General features: G+C 40.1%; 1 protein-coding gene across 4 annotated transcripts in view; it reads left to right on the top strand.

Annotated features, from left to right (window-relative positions):
• The first annotated feature begins 18029 nt into the window (after window positions 1–18029).
• The window catches only part of LOC140202236 (RNA-binding protein Nova-1), a 334247-nt gene continuing 332754 nt past the window's right edge, over window positions 18030–19522 (top strand). For 2 of the 4 annotated variants that reach the window (XM_072267131.1, XM_072267123.1), the window contains exon 1: window positions 18039–18579. In XM_072267131.1, the coding sequence (XP_072123232.1) occupies window positions 18444–18579 (136 nt within the window). In that variant the 5' untranslated portion in view covers window positions 18039–18443. Of the gene's footprint in view, window positions 18580–19522 lie in introns of all 4 variants that reach the window. The other 2 variants (XM_072267107.1, XM_072267114.1) reach the window with 2 other exon arrangements.

Here is a 19522-nt window from a genome sequence, read left to right as displayed (position 1 = left end):
ATGGTATGAGGGCATTCAAAAGATTTGACCATATTCTGAATGAAAAGATTGCACTCCGTCTTTGATTGCCATCAGTGTTTTGGCAATGTTTTATTTTGTGCCAGGTTTACTGAAATGGTTTATGATCCTGATCTCTGTACTTCTTCATAAAAAAAACTAGCACACAATCACATACAAGTCACTTCTTAACACCATTGAGTAGGTTCTGGTTCATCTAGACTAGATGTGTGAAAGTTCGTCTTTTCTGAGGTGCTCAGTCAGCATTTATTGACTAATATAAACAATATAAAAATGGTTGGAAATTAATTGACAATTCCCACTTTTCATGACTATATATGATATTGCAAAAGAAGTTTCCATGTGCACTCAAGAATTGACTAAAACTGCATGAGAAGTTGTACAATTGGAATGGTTTGCTCCTGAACTGCATGGGGACCAATATCCTTTGGGCAAGGTTTGCTAGTGTTTCTCTGAATGGTTTAAACTAGAATTGCAGGGAGACAGGAACCAGAATGTTAGGACAGATAGTAGTGTGGATGCATGGAAGAATTACGTTTAGTCTACATACAAACACAGCTACACCCTAATAGTCCATGGGGTTCAGAGGAACGGATTTGTAGAGTGATTGCAGATAGTTTCAAGAAATATAAAGTTGTGATGGTAGATTATTTTAATTTTCCATAGATTGTCTGGGATTCCTACAATGTAAAAGTTCTGAATGGGATAGAGATTGTCAAATGTGTTCCTGAAAGTTTCCTTAATCAGTATGTAGAACTTCGGAGAGTTTAATGTGTAATACCAGATCTCCTCTTGGGGAATGAAATAGGTTAGGTGATAGAAGTTTATGTAGGGGACACTTTGCATCTAGTGATCACATTACCATTAGTTTTAAGGTAATTATGGAAAAGGATGGATCTGGTCCTCAGGTTAAGACCCTAAATTAGAGAAAGACCAATTTTGATGGCTTTGAAAAGGATCAAGCAGATACGAATTGGGATAGGTTGTGTTCCGTTCCCAAGTCGCAGACTGCATCAGGTTTTTCTCCAGGAATTCCCCGTATTTTGTTGCATTCATTTAACCCTCCTCCTTCACGAGCTTTCCAGGGCCTGATGCAGTGAAGTATCCCCACATAATGCAGCCACTACCATGCTTCACAGTAGAGACGGTGGTCTTTGATGATGTGTGGTGTCTGGCTTACGCCACACATAGCGTTTAGTCTGATGGCCAAGAAGCTCGATTTTGGTTCCATTAGACCATAGAACCTTCTTCCAACTGACTTCAGAGTCTCCCACGTGCCTTCTGGCAAACTCTAGCTGAGACTTCATGTGAGTTTATTTCAACAGCGGCTTTCTCTTTGCCACCCTCCCATACAGCTGCCACTGGTGAAGCACCCAGGCTACAGTTGTTGTATACACAGTCTCTCCCACCCTAGCCACTGAAGCTTGTAACTCCTCCAGAGTTGTCCTAGGTCTCTTGGTGGCCTCCCTCACTAGTCTCCTTCTTGCATGGTCACTCAGTTTTTGAGGATGGACTGCTCTAGACAGATTTACAGCTGTGTCATATTCCTTCCATTTTTTGATGATTGACTGAACTGTACTGCAAGCAATATTCAGAGACTTGGAAATTTTCTTGTATCCATCTCCTGACTTGTACTTTTCAATAACCTTTTTGCAGAGTTGCTTGAAGTGTTCTTTTGTCTTCATGGTGTAGTTTTTGCCAGGATACTGACTCACCAGCAGCTATACCTTCCAAATGCAGGTGTTATTTTATCACAATCAATTGAAACACCTTGACTGCACACAGATCTCCAAAAACTGATCTCCATTTAACTAATTATGTGACTTCCTAAAACCAATTGGCTGCACGTGATGATTTGGTGTGTCATATTAAAGGGAAGGTGAATACTTACCCAATCAATTATTTTGTGTTTTATATTTGTAATTAATTTAGATCACTTTGTAGAGATCGTTTTTCACTTTGACATGAAAGAGTCTTTTTCTGTTGTCAAATTAAATCCGCCGTGGTTCAATGTTGTAAAACAAGAAAACATGAAAACTTCCGGTGGGGAGGTTAAATAATTTTTATAGGCACTATATAAATATTTGGATAGACAGGGCTTGATTAGGGATAGTCAATATGGCTTTGTGCTTGGTAGGTTGTGTCTAACTAATCTTATAGAATTTTTAAGAGGTTACCAGGAAAGCTGCTGAAGAAAATGCAATGGATGCAATCTATGTGGACTTTATCAAAGTCTTTGACTATATTTTGAGCGTTTTTTTTTTCAGATTCATAGGGGGTGATTTTGGGGACAGAGAGGGGAGTTAGGGATCATGTTAGGGTTTAGAGACAGGGAGTTAGGGAAATTAGAGGACAGACTAGAGTCTAAGCCTCTGTTCTGACTTCATAGGTCAGCAGTAGGGACATAGTCAGATGCCAGGCCAGCAGGGCAGCAAGGATGTTCAGCGTGCAGTCTTCGGTGAGTCTGGTGTTCAAGGCCTGGTGTTAGTTCCCTCATCCATGTTCCTCATTTGCCATCATCTGCAAGTCCTGGGTCGATCAGAAGTCAAGACTGAATTCCAAAGGTCAATTGGAAATCTATATCAAAGCCCTAAAGTTGATTGCATGTCCAGAAATCACAGCTCAGTGGCCAGAGCCCTGCCTTTCTGCAAGTCTGCTGGTGACGTCAGGGCCCAGTGTCTGCGAATCCATGTCCACTGGAGGGTGGAGGCCGAAGAAAGCCTGTTTTGGGGTTAGAGAACTGTGTGTATGCATAAGTGTTTAGGTGGAAGGGATGGAGGAATAGGGCTTATTTCACTTCTGTTGCTTTGTTGCTTGGTATCTTCTGTTTCGTTGTGTTCTGTGTTGGTCTGCCGAGCATTGAGGGCATGATTTTTAGGCTTCTGTGTGAGTGGTGATACATGCAGGCTGCCCCCAGCACATCCTTGGTCATGTTGGTTGTTAACACAAATGGCACATTCTACTGTATGTTTTAATTAACATATGATAAATAACTCTGAATCAAAGTCCTGCATCGGAGACTGGTGAGAAAGATTCTCTCAGGATGAGGTAGTAAATTGGATTAGACATTGGCTTACCAGTGGTAGTAGATGGTTGCCTCTCTCACTAAAGATCAATAATGCTGCAAGGATCAGTGCTGGGTCCAATTTTGTTTGTCATCTATATCAAAGGCAATATGGTAAACTCTATGAGCAGATTTGCGGATGACACAATGATTGGGGAATAATGGACAGCAAAGCTTGTTGAGTAATCTGAAACAGCTGTAATAAGGGCTAAAATATAGCAGACAGAAATTAGACAAGTGTGAGGTGTTGCACTTTGGAAGGATAAACCAGGGGAGGGCTTACATAGTCAATGGTAGGATACTGAGGAGTGTTGTAGAACAGTGGGATCAAGGAGTACAGATCCATAATTCTATGAGAGTAGCATCATAGATGGGTAGGGTTGTAAAGGGAGCTTTTGGCACATTGGCCTTTGTAAATCGAAGTATTGAGTACAGGAGTTGGGATATTATATTGAAGGTGTATAATCAGTGGTGCAGCGCTAGCTGGAGCACACCGGAGTGCGTCCGGCACCTCTTTAAGAAAAAAAGCCGAAATAAGCCAATGGATTTAACAAGATGTTTTCACTCACAGACAGCCACTCGCTGGATTTTTTTTTTTGTTTTTGGCACCATTCTTTGTAAACTCCAGAGTCTGTTGTGCATAAAAATCCCAGGAGATCAGCAGTTTCCGAGATACTCAGATCACCCTGGGCAGCACCTAATTAATTAGTTTGTTTATTTTAGATTAGATTAGATTATGAGAACACTCAGTCCTCGCTTATTGTCATTTAGAAATGCATGCATTAAGAAATGATACAATGTTCCTCCAGAGTGATATCACAAAAAAAAGGACAAACCAAAGACTAACACTGACAAGACCACTTAATTATAACATATGGTTACAGCAGTGCGAAGCAATACCGTAATTTGATAAAGAGCAGACCATGGGCACAGTAAAAAAAAGTCTCAAAGTTCCGAACGACTCCTGATAGTTCCGATAGCAGGCAGCAAAAGGGAGAAACTCTCCTTGCCATAAACCTCCAGGCACCAACAACTGGAAGCACCTGACCACAGCCGACTCTGAGTCCGTCCAAAAACTTTGAGCCTCCAACCAGCCATCCGACACCGAGCACCATCTCTGCCAAGCGCCTTGACCCCGCCCCAGCCACTGAGCAACAAGCAAAGCCAAGGACTCGAGGCTGTCTCCTCTGGAGATTCTGGATCACACAGTAGCAGTGGCAGCGAAGAAGGCATTTCAGAGGTTTCTCCAGATGTTCCTCCATACCCTCACGTCTGTCTTCATCAAATCAGGATTGTGCACTTACTTGACAGTTTACAGATATCATTCACCAGAGTGGACACTGCGCGCTGCATCATGCTACCATCTTCTCCTCCTCCTCGGCTATTTCGGCTTTTTTTTAAAAGAGGTGCCGGATATGCTCCGGCTAGCACTGCACCACTATGTATAATCTGTTGGTGAGACCAAATTTGGAATATTGTGTGCAGTTGTGGTCACCTACCTAGAGGAAGGATATCAATTAAAGATTGAAAGAGTGCAGAGAAAAGTTACAAGGATGTTACCAGGACTTAAGGACCTGAATTGTAGGGAAAGTTTGAATAGGTTACGGCTTTCATTCCCTGGAGTGCTTGAGAATGATGGGAGATTTGTTATGAGGGGTATCAATAGAGTTAATGCAAGCGTGCTTTTTTCACTGACGTTGGGTGAAAGTGAAATAGAGGTCATATGTTAAGGGTGAAAGGTGAAATATTTCAGGGGAAACTGAAGGAAAACTTCTTCATTCAGAGGATGGTGAGAGTAAGGAATGAGCTGCCAGAGGAAATGGTGGATGTAGGTTTGATTTCAACACTTAAGAGAAGTTTGGATAAGTACATGGATTGGAGGGTGATGGAAGTCCATGATGCAGGTGCTGGGACTCAGCTGAATAACACTTTTGCATGGACTAGATGGGCTAAAGGGTCTGTCCCTGTGCAGTAGAATGCAAGATGTATTTTGTTGAGTAATTGAGATCTAGCAATACAGTATTCTTTCTGGTGTTTAACTTTTTCTACAAACCAAGTCATCCTTGAATGAATTACTGAGCCACAGACTGAGTTATTTCCTGGAACTGAGTTTTATGATCAGATCTCAAAAATCAATAGCATAATAACCAAATTTAAAAATCTATTTATTTATCCCCCATTGCAGTTAGGAAGCTCACAAATAAATGAGGGAGAAATGAGTATGAAATCTCCAATTTCTCAAAGATGATGCAGCCCAACGTGGAAGCTGCACAAATGGAGTCTCAAATTAATCCAATAACCTACCAAGCTTATCTAACTTTGCTGTGATTTCACCAGGCACAGCAAATATGGATTTTTTATATATATATATATATATATATATATTTCAAAGGCTGGATCTTCTGATCTAAATGCATTCAACCTGTTCAGATAGTAGGTGACCAGCTCCTTCAAGAATAAACTGATTTGCAGAAATTGAGTGATGTGCTAAGTCTAGAGGAGAAAAATGACAGGTGTTATTGGTGAAGTTGGGGTAGTGGGGGGGGCATGGTTGGTGGTTTAAAACATTTTCTTGTAATGAAACTATGGCCACAGTTCTCAATCTCTGCTTAAGTTCCAAGTGAAGGAATGTATGTGTATAGATGGCTCGGGTATATTGTTATGAATATGTGAGAAGGTAATATTATTAATTTGTATATAGTGCTCCTCAAATATGAATTGCAAAATACAAACCTACTTAATATGCTAATACAAGCTACAATATTATCAAGAACATAGTTGACAGCACTAGAAATATAAGCTTTCAGCTGCAGTACCTGCTGGCCTTTGATATATCAAAATAGTTTGTCACCAGCAAACTAATGGATCTTTTATAGGTATGGGAGCATTAAATAACATTATTCATTCTGTAATAAATTATGCCACTCTTAGAATCCATCCATAATAATGTTCAAGGATACAGTCCTGACCTCTTCTATTCTGCATAACTTTTATTTGCCATGTTTATTGAAAACCTTTCCTCTAAATTATGTAACAGGTACTGTATGATACCACATTATTGATTAATAGGTAAAAAGCATGCACACCAAAGAAAATTGTTAGTGTTGAGATCATCAAACGCATCTTGATTGAACCCACTCAGGAATCTTCTCTCTCCGGTAGGAATATCATTAGAGGTTAAGCTCCAAGAATCGGGCTCCAGCCTGCAATGAACCTTCTTAAAGGTTTCAGAATGCCATTAAAGACCTTAAAGACCTCAGCCTTCAACTGTAAAGAACTATCAAAAAGGCACTCTATGTTCCTACCATATACTAATTTTTTCACCATGAAGTATCGATGTTTTGCCTCTAACCACTCTGACAATAATTTTTCTTATTGGTACACAGAAATTTCATGCAGAAGACTTTTTTTCATTTGTGAATGAAAGTAGATTTTTCTTGGAGAATCATGCAGTAAAGATTATTTGTAGGCATTTTCAGTTACTCTGGAACTTTGACCAGTCACTCTCCAGTGAGTCACACAATGTATTAACACACAGATTTCCAGCTCATTTGTAGATATCAGATAGTCTTGGTTAAGATTCCTGGAACTACTGCAGCACCTATTTATTACCATCGAGGAGGACCCTTGCCCATACCTCAAAGCCTAACTTTCTTCCACTCTCCTCCATTGGACCACATTAACAGAAGGTACTGAAAAACATGATTAAAATTCCAGAAATGCTCATTAACTGAACACAGCACCAGAAGAATTGTGAGCTTTGAGGACATTATGTTCTCTGCAGCTACCTTCTGTACATGAAAAGATTTCCCTATCTCTTGGTTGCTAAGGAACCATCTATATTCCCACTATCTACATTTTTATATATCAGCATTACAAGCTTGTCTTTCCTCTCACCCTCTTGTCCCTCAGCTTCAAAAATTAACAATATCTGCTTCAATATTCTTGTATTTTGACTTTGCATACCTTATTTCAAGGTTTCATCAGCCATCACCGTGTATTGAAATCAATACTATTACTATTAAGGTCTTCCCCCAAAAGAGGTAGGGAAATCTTTTAGCTTCTTATATAACAGAAACAGACGCAAGTCTTAAAATTGGTGCTGATATTATGTTTTCATTTAAATTTATCTCTTAACTTTAAGTAAATTGCATTGTTCCATCACCTCCAGAATTATCAGCATGGCTTATGGATGCTAAAGAATTTGTCTTTTGGGCCAAGAGCCAAAGTGAAAAATTATTAACAGAATGATGGATTATAATAATTTGTCCAAAAATAATTAACATATGAGTTGAAGTATGAAAACTCTTCTTCAAAGTCATTTAGCAATGAAGTTTTGTGACAGCAAACATTTATATACCAAGTCATAAATGGACACCCTGAAGTCAGAAGATGCCACAATACAATAGGTGTGAGGAAATTATGATCATAGTTATCTGATTATGGAAATCATATACGTAAAAAAGAAAATAAACAAATTCTGATAGATTCTAAAAACTAAACTCAGCTTGAAGACTTACATAAATGCTATGGTAGATGCTGAGTGTTTGCTGTGGAATTAAAATACTGTGCTGTGCCTAAAAATACTTTTATTTTGGCAATGTATACATAATCATAAAATTATAAACCATTTATAAACTCTCATCAATTTATCATCAAATTATACATGTGCAGAAAATAATTTGAAGTTTTAGGATTCTTATTTGTTTGACAATTTTCTTAAAAGTAAGATAAATTATATTTCAAATGTGTTTATTTTCAATTACAGCTAGAGATGTGTGAAATCCATTTGTAGCTTTGCAGGTAGAAAAAATAGTTATCACAAGACTTGTAGTGGAAATATCTTGGGGTAGCTTGATATTTCATACATGAACTTAAGAGGTGAACAAGAAGTTTAAATACAACCTTTTGCCACCCCTGGCTGAGTGGTAGAATTCTCAGTATTAACTTAAGGTCTTTGGTCAAGCATGTCCCCAAACACTACAGCACACAATCAACAATGATATTTCAGTACAAAATTGAAGAAGTACTGTACTGTCAGATGGTTTCAGGTATAAGATGAAACATTAAATCAAATTCACTTTTCAGGTGGCAAACTCCATTCAAATTGCCTAGCTCATAGGATGTCATCTAATTGCCTGCTAAATGCTTGCAATGTATTATTTTTTTTGCATAAACTCTTGAACTAATCATTCCAAAATTAAGAGTGAAAGAGTCAGCTTACTCTTTTCTCCAATGCATTGGAGAAACATAAACGGGTTGGGTAACTGTCTTGTGGAGCACCTGTGTTCAGCCTGCAGGGTGATTTCTAGCTCCCTGTTCCTAGGCATTTCAGTTGTTCTCCCCACTTCCATTCCAGCTTCTTACACTGTTATAGTGAGAATCAATGTAAGCTTGGGGATCAGCTACTCGTTTTTCATCTGGGCAGGTTATAACCTTTTGGACTTGATATCAATTCTTCCAACTTCAGGTAACTCACTTCCCCTGTAAGGCATTTATCTGTGAAATTGCCTTAGTTTTTCTCTCTCCATCAGCACAGCCTGATATGCTGGACGTAAGCTACTGCCCTGCACATTACAACTTCTTACATTCCAATATTTCACATTATTCTAAGTACACTTACTGCATCTAACAGTGTTTATACTTTTTCTCTTTCTTTAACTGCTCCTATCAACCTATAGATTAGGTGACATCTACAAATGATCTCTGTGGTAATCTTGGCCTCACCCTGTCAGAGATACTCCATTTGTCCTTTCAATCTGTTCTCAGCCTTCACTGCAATGTAAAACTAACTTCCTTTTTTATCTTTCACATTCTGACAAAGGGTCATCAATTTGAAAAGCTAACTCTGTATTTCTTTCCAGAGATGCTGCCTAGCCTGTTAAGAGTTTTCTGCATTTATTTCAGATTTCCAGCAACCTCAGTTTAATACTTGATCTACTTCTCTCATGTAAGGACATGGCTGGTGAACAATTGCATTGAGCCAATAAAGAGGAGATATTTAAAACAATGTGGAATCTTAAAGATTTGATTAATATCTGATTGGCTAAGAAACATCAACCACTGCAGTAAGTAAAGAAGAACACAAATCTAGCACACTCTTCTGTGAGTCTCCAGACAGCGAGATAAAACTATTATTTATTAATATTGCATAGAACTTGAAAAATCACTGCAGGATCTAACTCTAACCCACATAGGAATATTCTGATATACTGTAAATAGATGCCAAAAATGCATCTGCTCCTGTTATTTTTAAGGTAAGCGTGAGGCAGTATTCTGGTGATACTGACGGCATCATTGATTCTGTTATGTTTAATATTCACCATTACTTCTCACGTAGATAAACAGAATTATAGAATCCTTGAAATGTAGAAGGAGACCATCCACTCCAAACAGTTTATACCGGCTCTTTGTAAAGTAATCCAGCTGGTTGCATTTCTCCCCTTTTTCTTGCAAGCCTGCAATTATTTGGCTTCAAGTGCCCTGATTGACTCCACACTTACAATGAGCTCCAGATCATAAGCAACCACTGTTAATGATGTTTAATCTCAAATTTCCCATATGTTATTTGCCCATTATCTTAGCTCCGTACAGTCTGATTTGGTTGGTCCTTCATTATTTATCCCATTTGAACCCATCATAATCTTGGATGCATCTATAACAACTCCCCTAAACCTTCAATGCACTCAGAAGAGTTGCTGTTTCTCCAATCAGATCTGATAACTGGAATCACTTATCACCATGGAATACTTCCATATGTCTGTATTTAATACAAATGCCTATTGTTCTGTCAGTGCTGAAAGGAGCCACAAATGCTGCAGTCAAGGGAAATGATGTAAGCACTTACTTGGCTTCTATTGTGAACCTTTTCTATTTTTAAAAATGAAATAATTCCAAAACTAAGAGGACAAGTTTGCTGATTTAGCATAGAAGTGCTGTAAATATTTGAATGATGAGGTTGTGCAGGATCTATTCATTTTTCATGTAATCCACTAGTTGTACAGTCTGAGAATTGCATTCATTGTATGCAAGGAAGGTGGCTAGCCATTTAATTCTACTTCCCATTCCCTTTTCAACATGTCAGTGCATGGCCTCCTTTACTGTTGCAATAAAGCCACAGGCTTGAAGCGCAATACCTCATATTCTGTCTGGATAGCCTCTGACCTGATGGCATGAACATCAATTTCTGACCTGCTAATTCCCCCTTCTCCCTTCTCTCTTTTTACATTCCCCATTCTGGCTCCCCTCTTAGCCTTTCTCTTCTCATCTGCTCAACATCTCCCTCTGTTGTCCTTCATCCTTCCCTTTCTCCCATGGTTCACTCTCCTATCTGATCAGATTCCTTCTTCTTCTGCCCTTCATCTCTTACACCTATCATCTCCCAGCTTTTCATTTCATCCCCACCACTCCCAACAAACTACCTTCCCCCTCACCTAGTTTCACCGATCACTTGTCAACTTGTAGTCCTTCCCCTCCCCACCCCCACCTTCTTAATCTGGCTTCTTCTCTCCTCCGTTTCAGTCCTAATGAAGTGCCTCGGCCCAAAATGTTGACTACTTATTCCTCTCCACAGATGCTGCCATACCTGCTGAGTTCCTCCAGCATTTTGTGTGTTGCTCCACAAGAGCAGCAGCTGTTAAAGACCTCCTGATGTTTACAGGAAGTGGTTTGTAATGTTGTAACTAACTACCCCCGATTATTAAAAATCCTAAGTAATCAAAAAAAAGCAATGACCATTAGGTAGGCACATGTACAGCAAAAGAAGAATTACAAGAAATGAATCAGCATCTTCCATTGCACTTTGTACTCCAAACTGAATTTGCTCTAACACTGTATTCACCAATTATGGAAGTAAATAAGGAGGAAATTGGTAGCTAAAGTATTCTGTAGATCCAAGAAATGGTTATGTCTTGTATTCACCTGCCCAGAGTGTATGGGCATATCTATGACTAAAATGAGCCTAACAGCCAGGGCACTTGGATTTCATTTTCTGTACTTTTCCAACTTCTACCTTTTTAATTGTTTGCATTTATTTGCATAAAAAACAACTCTTGTACTGACAGGAAGTGCAATGTATAGGGAAAGGGTTGTGCAAATGCCTGCCTGAAGAACAATCAGAGAAGTCCACTCTTGCACTTCATACCCTGTAACCATAGAGCAGGGGTTCCTGGGGTCCACACACTCCTTAGTTAATGGTAAGAGTCCATGGCATAAAAAAGGTTGGGAACCCCTGCCATGCAGGGAATGGCTTTGAAGACTATGGGGGGCGGGGGGTGGAATCTATCCTGGGTCTTGTACATTAAAGTACAAATCAGCAGAATGGGGTAGCCCACATCTGAAGTCTCATTCAGCTGAAGCAAATCGAACTAAACTTTGGGACTCAGCAGGTCGGGCAGCATCCGTGGAAACGATCAGTCAGTGTTCCGGCCTGAAAAGTTGACTGATTGTTTCCACGAATGCTGCCCGACCTGCTGAGTTCCTCCAGCATGTTGTGAGTGTTGCTTTGACCCAGCATCTGCAGAGTATTTTGTGTTTACTAAACTTTGGGAACAGTGTTCAGCTTGTATTATGCATGTGACTGAGGATTCTATCCCAGTGCGACTTCACCTGCATTCATTCTTCATTCAGTACTGATGCTCCTTTTCTTCCATCAATTACATAAAGACAGTGTGATGTTCCTTTCTTTCAAAATGCTTTCCTGCCAAGATTAGTATTAAAAAGTAGTTCCCGCAGCAGAGTCTGCAGAGCCCAGGTGAGGTAAGGACAAGAGAGAATTTCTGGGACACGATTGAAATTGTATATGTCTGCACTCGTGTTTCACTCTCTGCTGAGTAAATGTGAGCAGATCCTGCACAATGTTCTCTTTGGACCTCTCTACCTGCTACAGACATTCATTAGAATCTATGTGCTGACAGTTAACAATGTTTCCACAACTGATATGACCTTGTCCTAATGAGCTGCTTGGTTGAATTGGTTATCTGCCTTCCTTTCCAATCATGGTATTGAGATGACAAGGTGATAATCCCTTTTCTGTAACGATAATACCTGTTCTTCCTGAACTAATGTCTACAAGGGAAGCCCATTTTTCTTGCTGGAAATACCATCATAAAGTTAATGCTTAAATTGCATCTTGCCTGAATTCAGCAACATATTTGATTGACACATCTATTCCAGCCTATTGTTAACTAATTTGGTTGCATTTAATGACTTCAGCGCCGTTATCTCAAAGCCACACTTTGATACTTGCAACAACATATTTTATATAGTATACAGTATGCTCAGTAAAAATTATTACAGAAGCTGACTAAAGACATCAAAGAGAATGAACACCTAATAAAACATGGATAATCTGCTGAAAGATATACCAAATTTGAAGTCTAAAAAAGGTACGAGCTTGCATTTCAAAAGTGTATTCCATGATCTCAGGGTCTACTAAAACAATTCACAGCTGATTAAATACTTCGTATTTTTCACTGCACAAAACACAATGGCCATTCTTCTCATAAAGAGTCTGAAACCCAGGGATCTAGACTCTGTGAAGTTAATTTAGGGATGATAATCAGGTTTGCATAAAATAGGAACTCATTTGCTTTACATTGAATTTTTTGCATCCAGCTGAGCCAACTTTGATACATAAACTACACCTGAGATGATTTAGCACCTTTTCAGTACTACTTTGAAGTGTCAGTCTAACTTGTGTTCAATAGGAGCTAAACTGTGAAAATATTAATTTAGTTTATAACCATCCTGAAGCAATAGGAAATTTATTGTAAATAGAGTTAATGGTCAAGGACAATCAATACATTGTACATGTCCATGTATGTTAAGTGATCGAGATGTTAGAGCTGTTCATTAATTTCTGGCAGAGTTCCTGTTTTCAAAGCTGACTAAAACCGTGTAGCTCAGAAGTTGCCAGCTTTATTGAATCAAAACACAATTGCTGATCCCTGACAACTCCAAATATTTCTGAGTTCATAAACATGTGAATCTTCTGGAAGCAGGACCTGCATCCCACTGTTTAATTCTTTAGGCTTCCCTTAGCTGCACCTGTTCCTCGTCCAACTTTGAGGACAAGAGAAACGGCCATCCACCCTCTGACTTTTGCAGCCACAAACATTTTATTTACAAGCAATCTTCTGATGGAGAAAACAGTAAAATAATCTAAGTGACTTAAAATAAAAAAGAAAACACTTTACAACTACTATATTTTAATGACACAGGAAAACACATTTTGAAAGCAGACCATGTCATCCTAGCAAATTCTAAGGTACAGTTTATATGATTACAAAGGTATTGGTACATTCCTTACCAGAAGACTGAAAATGTGACTTTAATTTACTTAAGTAACTTTTGCGATCCTTGCATAATTTATACAAGAATATTCTCTGAAAAATCCAGAGTAACTGGAAAACTGAGACAGCAGAATGGACAAAAGTTGGTAGGTGAAAGTAATTTAAATTTCTCATTGATACAGCTATATTACTAACCTTACTGATTTAACCTCTTTGTACTAATCATGTTAACCACCACAGAATACCATACCAATGACTTTCACTAGATTTTCAGACCAATATATCTAACCTAAGGTCCTCGTATTCTTGCATCCTAAATGCAGATGTCAGACTAAGGTGCAAATGAAGTCTTTGTTGGTTGATTGGAAACATATAGTTCTGTCAAGGAGCCGTAAATATTACAGATAGTTATTCCTCATTCAGTTGTCTTGATGCCTCCATAGGATAAATGCAGATTGGATTTTGAAGTAATGTAACTCAGATTCGAAGTATCAATATGGCAGAGATGGTAGCTATTTCACCAGTTGAGTTTATGTCAGCTTTTGTTGAGTGATTCTTTTAGCTTCATTCCCCCATGCTAACCCCATGGTTTTGCAAGTTCATTTCTGCCAAGTATCTATCCAAGACCCTTAAACTTCCACAATGTGTGAAGGCAACAAGTTCCAGGTCAAATTCTCTCATTACATTGGATGTGCATCCACATAACCCCTGAACCCATCTCCTGAACCTATTACCTCAAGCTTTAAATCTATGTCTTTGATCATAGAACATAGAACAGTACAGCACAAGATTTCCCACTTTTAACCTACTCCAAGATCAATCTCACATTTCCTTCCCACATGCACAGTTGTCCTTTTACCATCAGCTAAGGGAAACAGATTTTCTTGGTCTATCTTATGAAAATATGGTATCGTGCACAACTCTTTTATATTTTCAATCAGCTTCCTTTCATCCAAGGAGAAAACTTCACAAGGCTTTCTTCAACCTTAACTTGTAGCTAAAATCTCTTGGAACCAGCCACCTTAATCCCCTCTTCAAGATCTTCAGAAACTTGCCGTTCTGTGATAACTGAGAACAATACTCTATTTGTGACTAAGCATTCACCATAACTCAGAAAAACTTCAAGATCCCACATGATACTCTATGCCCTCAGTGATCTATACACATGCATTTCCAGTCTTTTGCCCTTGCACACTCTTCAGAACTGTGTCTTTAAGTCCAATTCCGTCTTCAGATCCCTTCTGCCATAATGATTCAAGATTGCTTAATGTCATTCTCTGTACACGTGTAAGGAGAATGATATAGTTGTTATTCTGGATTCGATGCAACACAAAGCAAAGTACAAAAGATAAAGAGCACAATAATAATAAAAACAATAAATATAAATACATAAGATAGCTTATATACATAGATTGTAAACCCGCAAGGTGATACCAAGCTGTACATAAGGTGACCGACTGTAAATATTAAAGTAGTGGTGGAGCTAGGTGAGGTTTTGATCAGCCTCACTGCTTGGGGAAAGTAGCTGTTTTTGAGTCTGATGGGAGTGGGACAAACAGTCATTGAGTAGGGTGGGCGGGATGTTACTGGCCCTTTTCTGGGACTGTTCTGTATATACGACCTTGATGGTGGGTAGGCTGGTGCTGGTGATTCGTTCGGCACCTTTGACTACCCATTCCTGTCTGCAGTAGTGCAGTTTCTGTACTGAGCAGCGCTGCAGCCTGTTAGGATGCTCTGCACTGTGCATCTGTAAAATGCACGAAGTCAGGCTCTCTCCAGCCTCTTCAGAAAGCAGAGGCATTGGTTGGCTTTCTTGATTGTGTAGGAGGTGTTCTGCGACCATGAAAGGTGTAGGTGACGTGCACTTTCTAGAAGTTTGAAACCGCTTGCAGTTTCCACTGCTGTGCTATGGATGGGGGCGGGGGGGGGGGAGTGTTGTCTCCAACTTCTCTAATAAATACAATCTGCCATTTGTCTGTCCATCCGTGCCAGGCATCTGATCTGTATCAAGAGCGTTTTGTGCTGGCCCTGCTCCCTGTCCTCTTGTCCCACAAGTTTTTACTGGAAATCCACTTCTGTGTTGGACCCGCTTTACCCTCAACTGTTGAGTTTTCTAGGACTCTGAGAAATCAGTTTTAAACAATCAAGACTCACAACATTAGTATATTTAAACAGATGACTGTGTTTGCAGAGCAGGTTAGTTGTCCCCTTTACGCGTCGCCCCCGTTAAAACTGGAATTACACACTTTCAAAGACTGAATGTTGGCATACCAATCAAGATATGCGGCCAGGGCTGAATACTAGTGGTCAGCCTCTAAGGTACACGTTAAGCGTACAGTCAATGCGGTATACTAAAAATATCAAAATACGCCCCCATCTTCATGACGAAAAAAAACATGGTAGGTAAAATTCAGCGGGATGGGTATTTCAGAGTTGTAACGAGGCTTATTGATATAGACTACCGGCTAACATTGTAGCGGAGCCAGCGGTGATTAAAACGACATTCCGATCACAAATGTGCTGCAGACTCCCGAGCTGATTGTTGTTTGCACTAATTGTGAGTTCCTTTAGAACCCAGATTCAGCTGTGAACGGCACACCAATAAGCATCCCAGGTTGTGAGGATGACGACCAATAATACCAGAGTATTTCTCGCCCTCTAGATTGTTTTCTACAAATTTTATTTTCAGGCTATTACTGGGATACCTAAAATACAAACTGGCTGTTTTTTCATGACAAACCCAGTCTGGGTTACCTGCGAAAAAATTTACGAAACTATTCCGTAAGTTTCGAGATATTTCACTTTACGAAAAATGCCAGCATTTGGTTTAAGCATAACCGCTAGATATATAAAATATTTATGTAACAGTCATGCAACAGCCTGCTTTTTCACATTGCTATTCATGCCTCGTACTGTTATTTATATTGTTTATAAATGTTTTGGTTTGAGGTTCCTACAGTCAAGCCGGAAACTTAATAATCAGATGAGAGTAGTAAAATGCAATGTAATGCAAAAGATCTTGAATTGGTGGATTTTGTTTTGAGATTAACTGTACTTTCATGGATTTTAAAGGCCATTCAATTCCCCTTAAAACCTAATGGTGAACATAACCATAAGATATTCGGGCAGAAAAGAGCGGGGATCGACTACCGTTTATCTCCAATTTGTTCAGTTTTGTTTTGCAATTTACGTTGAAACTGATGTTATTAACTAAAATATTTCTAAATAATTTATAACAGTATATGGCAATACATTACATGGGTCAAATGCATTTATATAGAAACAAGCCAACGCACACTTTTACAGTGTTCACCAACTTTTAGTAAAGCGATCGAAATTGGTTGAATAACAACAAACAACTGGGTGATGTTACTATAATAAATAACGCCACCAACAACAACATATAGCTTATGTTATATACGAACAAACGCTTTAGAAAACATTTGGGAGACTATTAAGGGTTCTGTACATTAACTTGAAGGTGTCTAATTAAATTGATTCACTTTTATATAAAAAGGCAAAACTGCAGTTTGTCAGCATTGCCTACCTTTTAGTATCTGATTTGCAAATAAATCATCCAATGGAAAACCCCTTCTTTCCATCCATTTTATCATAATTGTCTAAATCTCCCATTTTACAGGACTCCTCATAATATATTTACATAGACGTCAATCGCCTTCGTTGTCCGAGTCGCTACTCAGTTTTATTTGCAAAACTATTGCAATATTTATCATTTTTCAGCAGCGCAAGTGCACCTTTCTCTCAAATTATGCAAGATGTTAGATCAAACTGTATAACTGATCAGCATTTCTTTTGGTCTTCAAACCTGTTCGTTGCTTGATACTACTTGTTTCAGCGAACGACCAAATAAACGAGAATTATCGATTATGTGCTATTTGGAATACTCAAACACTGAAGGTTCTTCTTTTTATTATTCTTGTGATCATAATAAGTTGCGTTTATTAACACTGCGATTTCAGCTATTTCTGAGAACTGCAAATAACTAAACTGCTTTGCATTTGGGAGGGATGAAACAGCGAGCTGAAGTAGGGAAGGAACGCGATTAGAGCTTCGTGGTACCCCTCTCGCACCGCATCCTCCGGCACTACGGTTCACCCTGACTGGTATGCCAGACACGCGCTCCGGTACCCCCGGGAAGTGGGGCCCGTTACGCGCGCTCCAGCACGTAAAGAGGCTGGGCTGTGTCTTAGCACTGAGTGCACAGGAGAGGCAGGTGGCGGTCACTACCATAACATGAACACCAGTCAGGGCTTATCTCTCTTTCTTTTCAACCAAATAAAAGCAATGAAATAGAGCCCGGCGAAGATTAGAAACACCGATGCAAGGATAAGGGGCTTTAAATTGGGTGATACTATCTTGCTCTAGTATTTTAAGACTTGTGCGTACACACATCGCGAAAGGGAGAATTGATGCACCGTGCACAGTGACAGGCGACTCCCGGCGGCAGCGCTGCGCTCACGCGTGGGCGCGCACACATCGCGGCGCTCCGACTCCGGCGGCTCACCCCGCACCCGGCGGGGGCTGGGGGAAAGGTGGGCGTGGGAACGCCGACTGGCGATTCGATTGGTCGGCCGGCGCTTGCCAATCAATGTCGCCGGGTAATTGAGCGGAGTGTTAGATTGCGTTCGCCATTGTGAGAGTGAGAGGCCGCGCGCGTATTCGCGCGGGAGCGAGGAGGTAGCTGCGTTTGCTTGAGCTGAGTGACCTCTGACCCTCTCCCCCCCCTCCGCCTCCGCTGAAAGCGGGCAGCTGCAACGCTGACAATGAGCGGAGCGGCACCGAGCGCGGCACTAGCAGCAGCTTTACCATTAGTATTAGACTAGGAGCCCCGTGCATTGCCACATATCTCTTACACTCACTCACTCACTCACCCACCCACCCTCTTTGCCTCTCATTCACACCCTCCTTCCCTTCTCTCTCACTCCTCTTCTCTTCCCTCCCTCACACTTCATCCATTCCCCCCCTTTTCTTGTACCTTTACAAATATCTTCTATAATTACCTTCTCACCGTATTTTCTGCAGCCACACACACACACAAACAAAACAACATGATGGCGGCAGCACCCATCCAGCAGAACGGGACCCACACGGGGGTTCCTATAGACTTGGATCCCCCCGACTCGAGAAAGCGGCCGCTCGAAGCGCCTCCTGAAGCTGGCAACACCAAGAGAACAAACACTGGCGGTGGGTATCTCCATTTATTCTCCTTCTGCGTCGCCCCCTCCCCCAAAAATCCCTTGGAAAAATGGCGTCTGTTTTGTTCGCAACATATTAAAATAGTAATTTTTGGGGAAAGAAGACATACCCTCGGTATTGATATCTTGCCTTTCATTCCTGGATGACATGAATCAGTGGCAGAGCTCTGGTGGCCATGAACTGGCAAGAACTGCTACGATTTGGATTGTGGGCTGACTAGCGGTTTTAAAGGAGTCCACTTCCCATCGTTTATTGCATATTAACAGTAGGGCGCAAGTAGGGGAAAAGGGATTGCGTGGTTATTCGCCTTTTTGGGGGTTAGCGAGATGGTTGTGTATTTGCGAGTTGCAGACTCCGTAATGATTAACACCGTATAATTTAGTTGTAGGGGAAATTAGCTGTTTTGTTCCAAGAGTGCGAAGAATCTTGACGTGTGTGATGTTTCTTGGGCATACGTTCTCGTTATTTTTTGTGACTGACAGTGTTACCTGTGTAACAACGAAGTAGTTGGATAGAGCTGGCAGAGGCTTGAAATTAAGTGATACTTAAAAGGATCTACTTTTACTTAAAGGATTTTACTTAAATGAGCTTAAAAGGATCACTGCTCTCTTAACACCGGTTAAGAAATCTGGGATTGTGCTGCCTCGTATCTGTGTTGTGGTAACATATCATTGTTGGGGATCAGATATAGAACCTGACTAAGTTCGGGAGAGAGGGATGCTAATCTTTCTTACACAGGGATGGTTCATTGATTCACGTGTTGTTGTTAATTATGTTCGTATCTTGTGTCTAAAAGTAAACAAACAATAAGAAATCATTAGGAGGGCTGCTGAAGAGCGTTAGCCGGTTACACTGCGTTTATTTATTTACAGTGTTGTATGTGGAGATATTTAACTGCGCTGCACGCAAACAGCGCGGTTTTATAGGTCAA

The sequence above is a fragment of the Mobula birostris genome, chromosome 1 (assembly GCF_030028105.1).
Source record: "Mobula birostris isolate sMobBir1 chromosome 1, sMobBir1.hap1, whole genome shotgun sequence".
In the NCBI taxonomy this organism is placed as follows: Eukaryota; Metazoa; Chordata; class Chondrichthyes; order Myliobatiformes; family Myliobatidae; genus Mobula; species Mobula birostris.
This window is presented reverse-complemented; position numbering and strand designations above follow the sequence as displayed.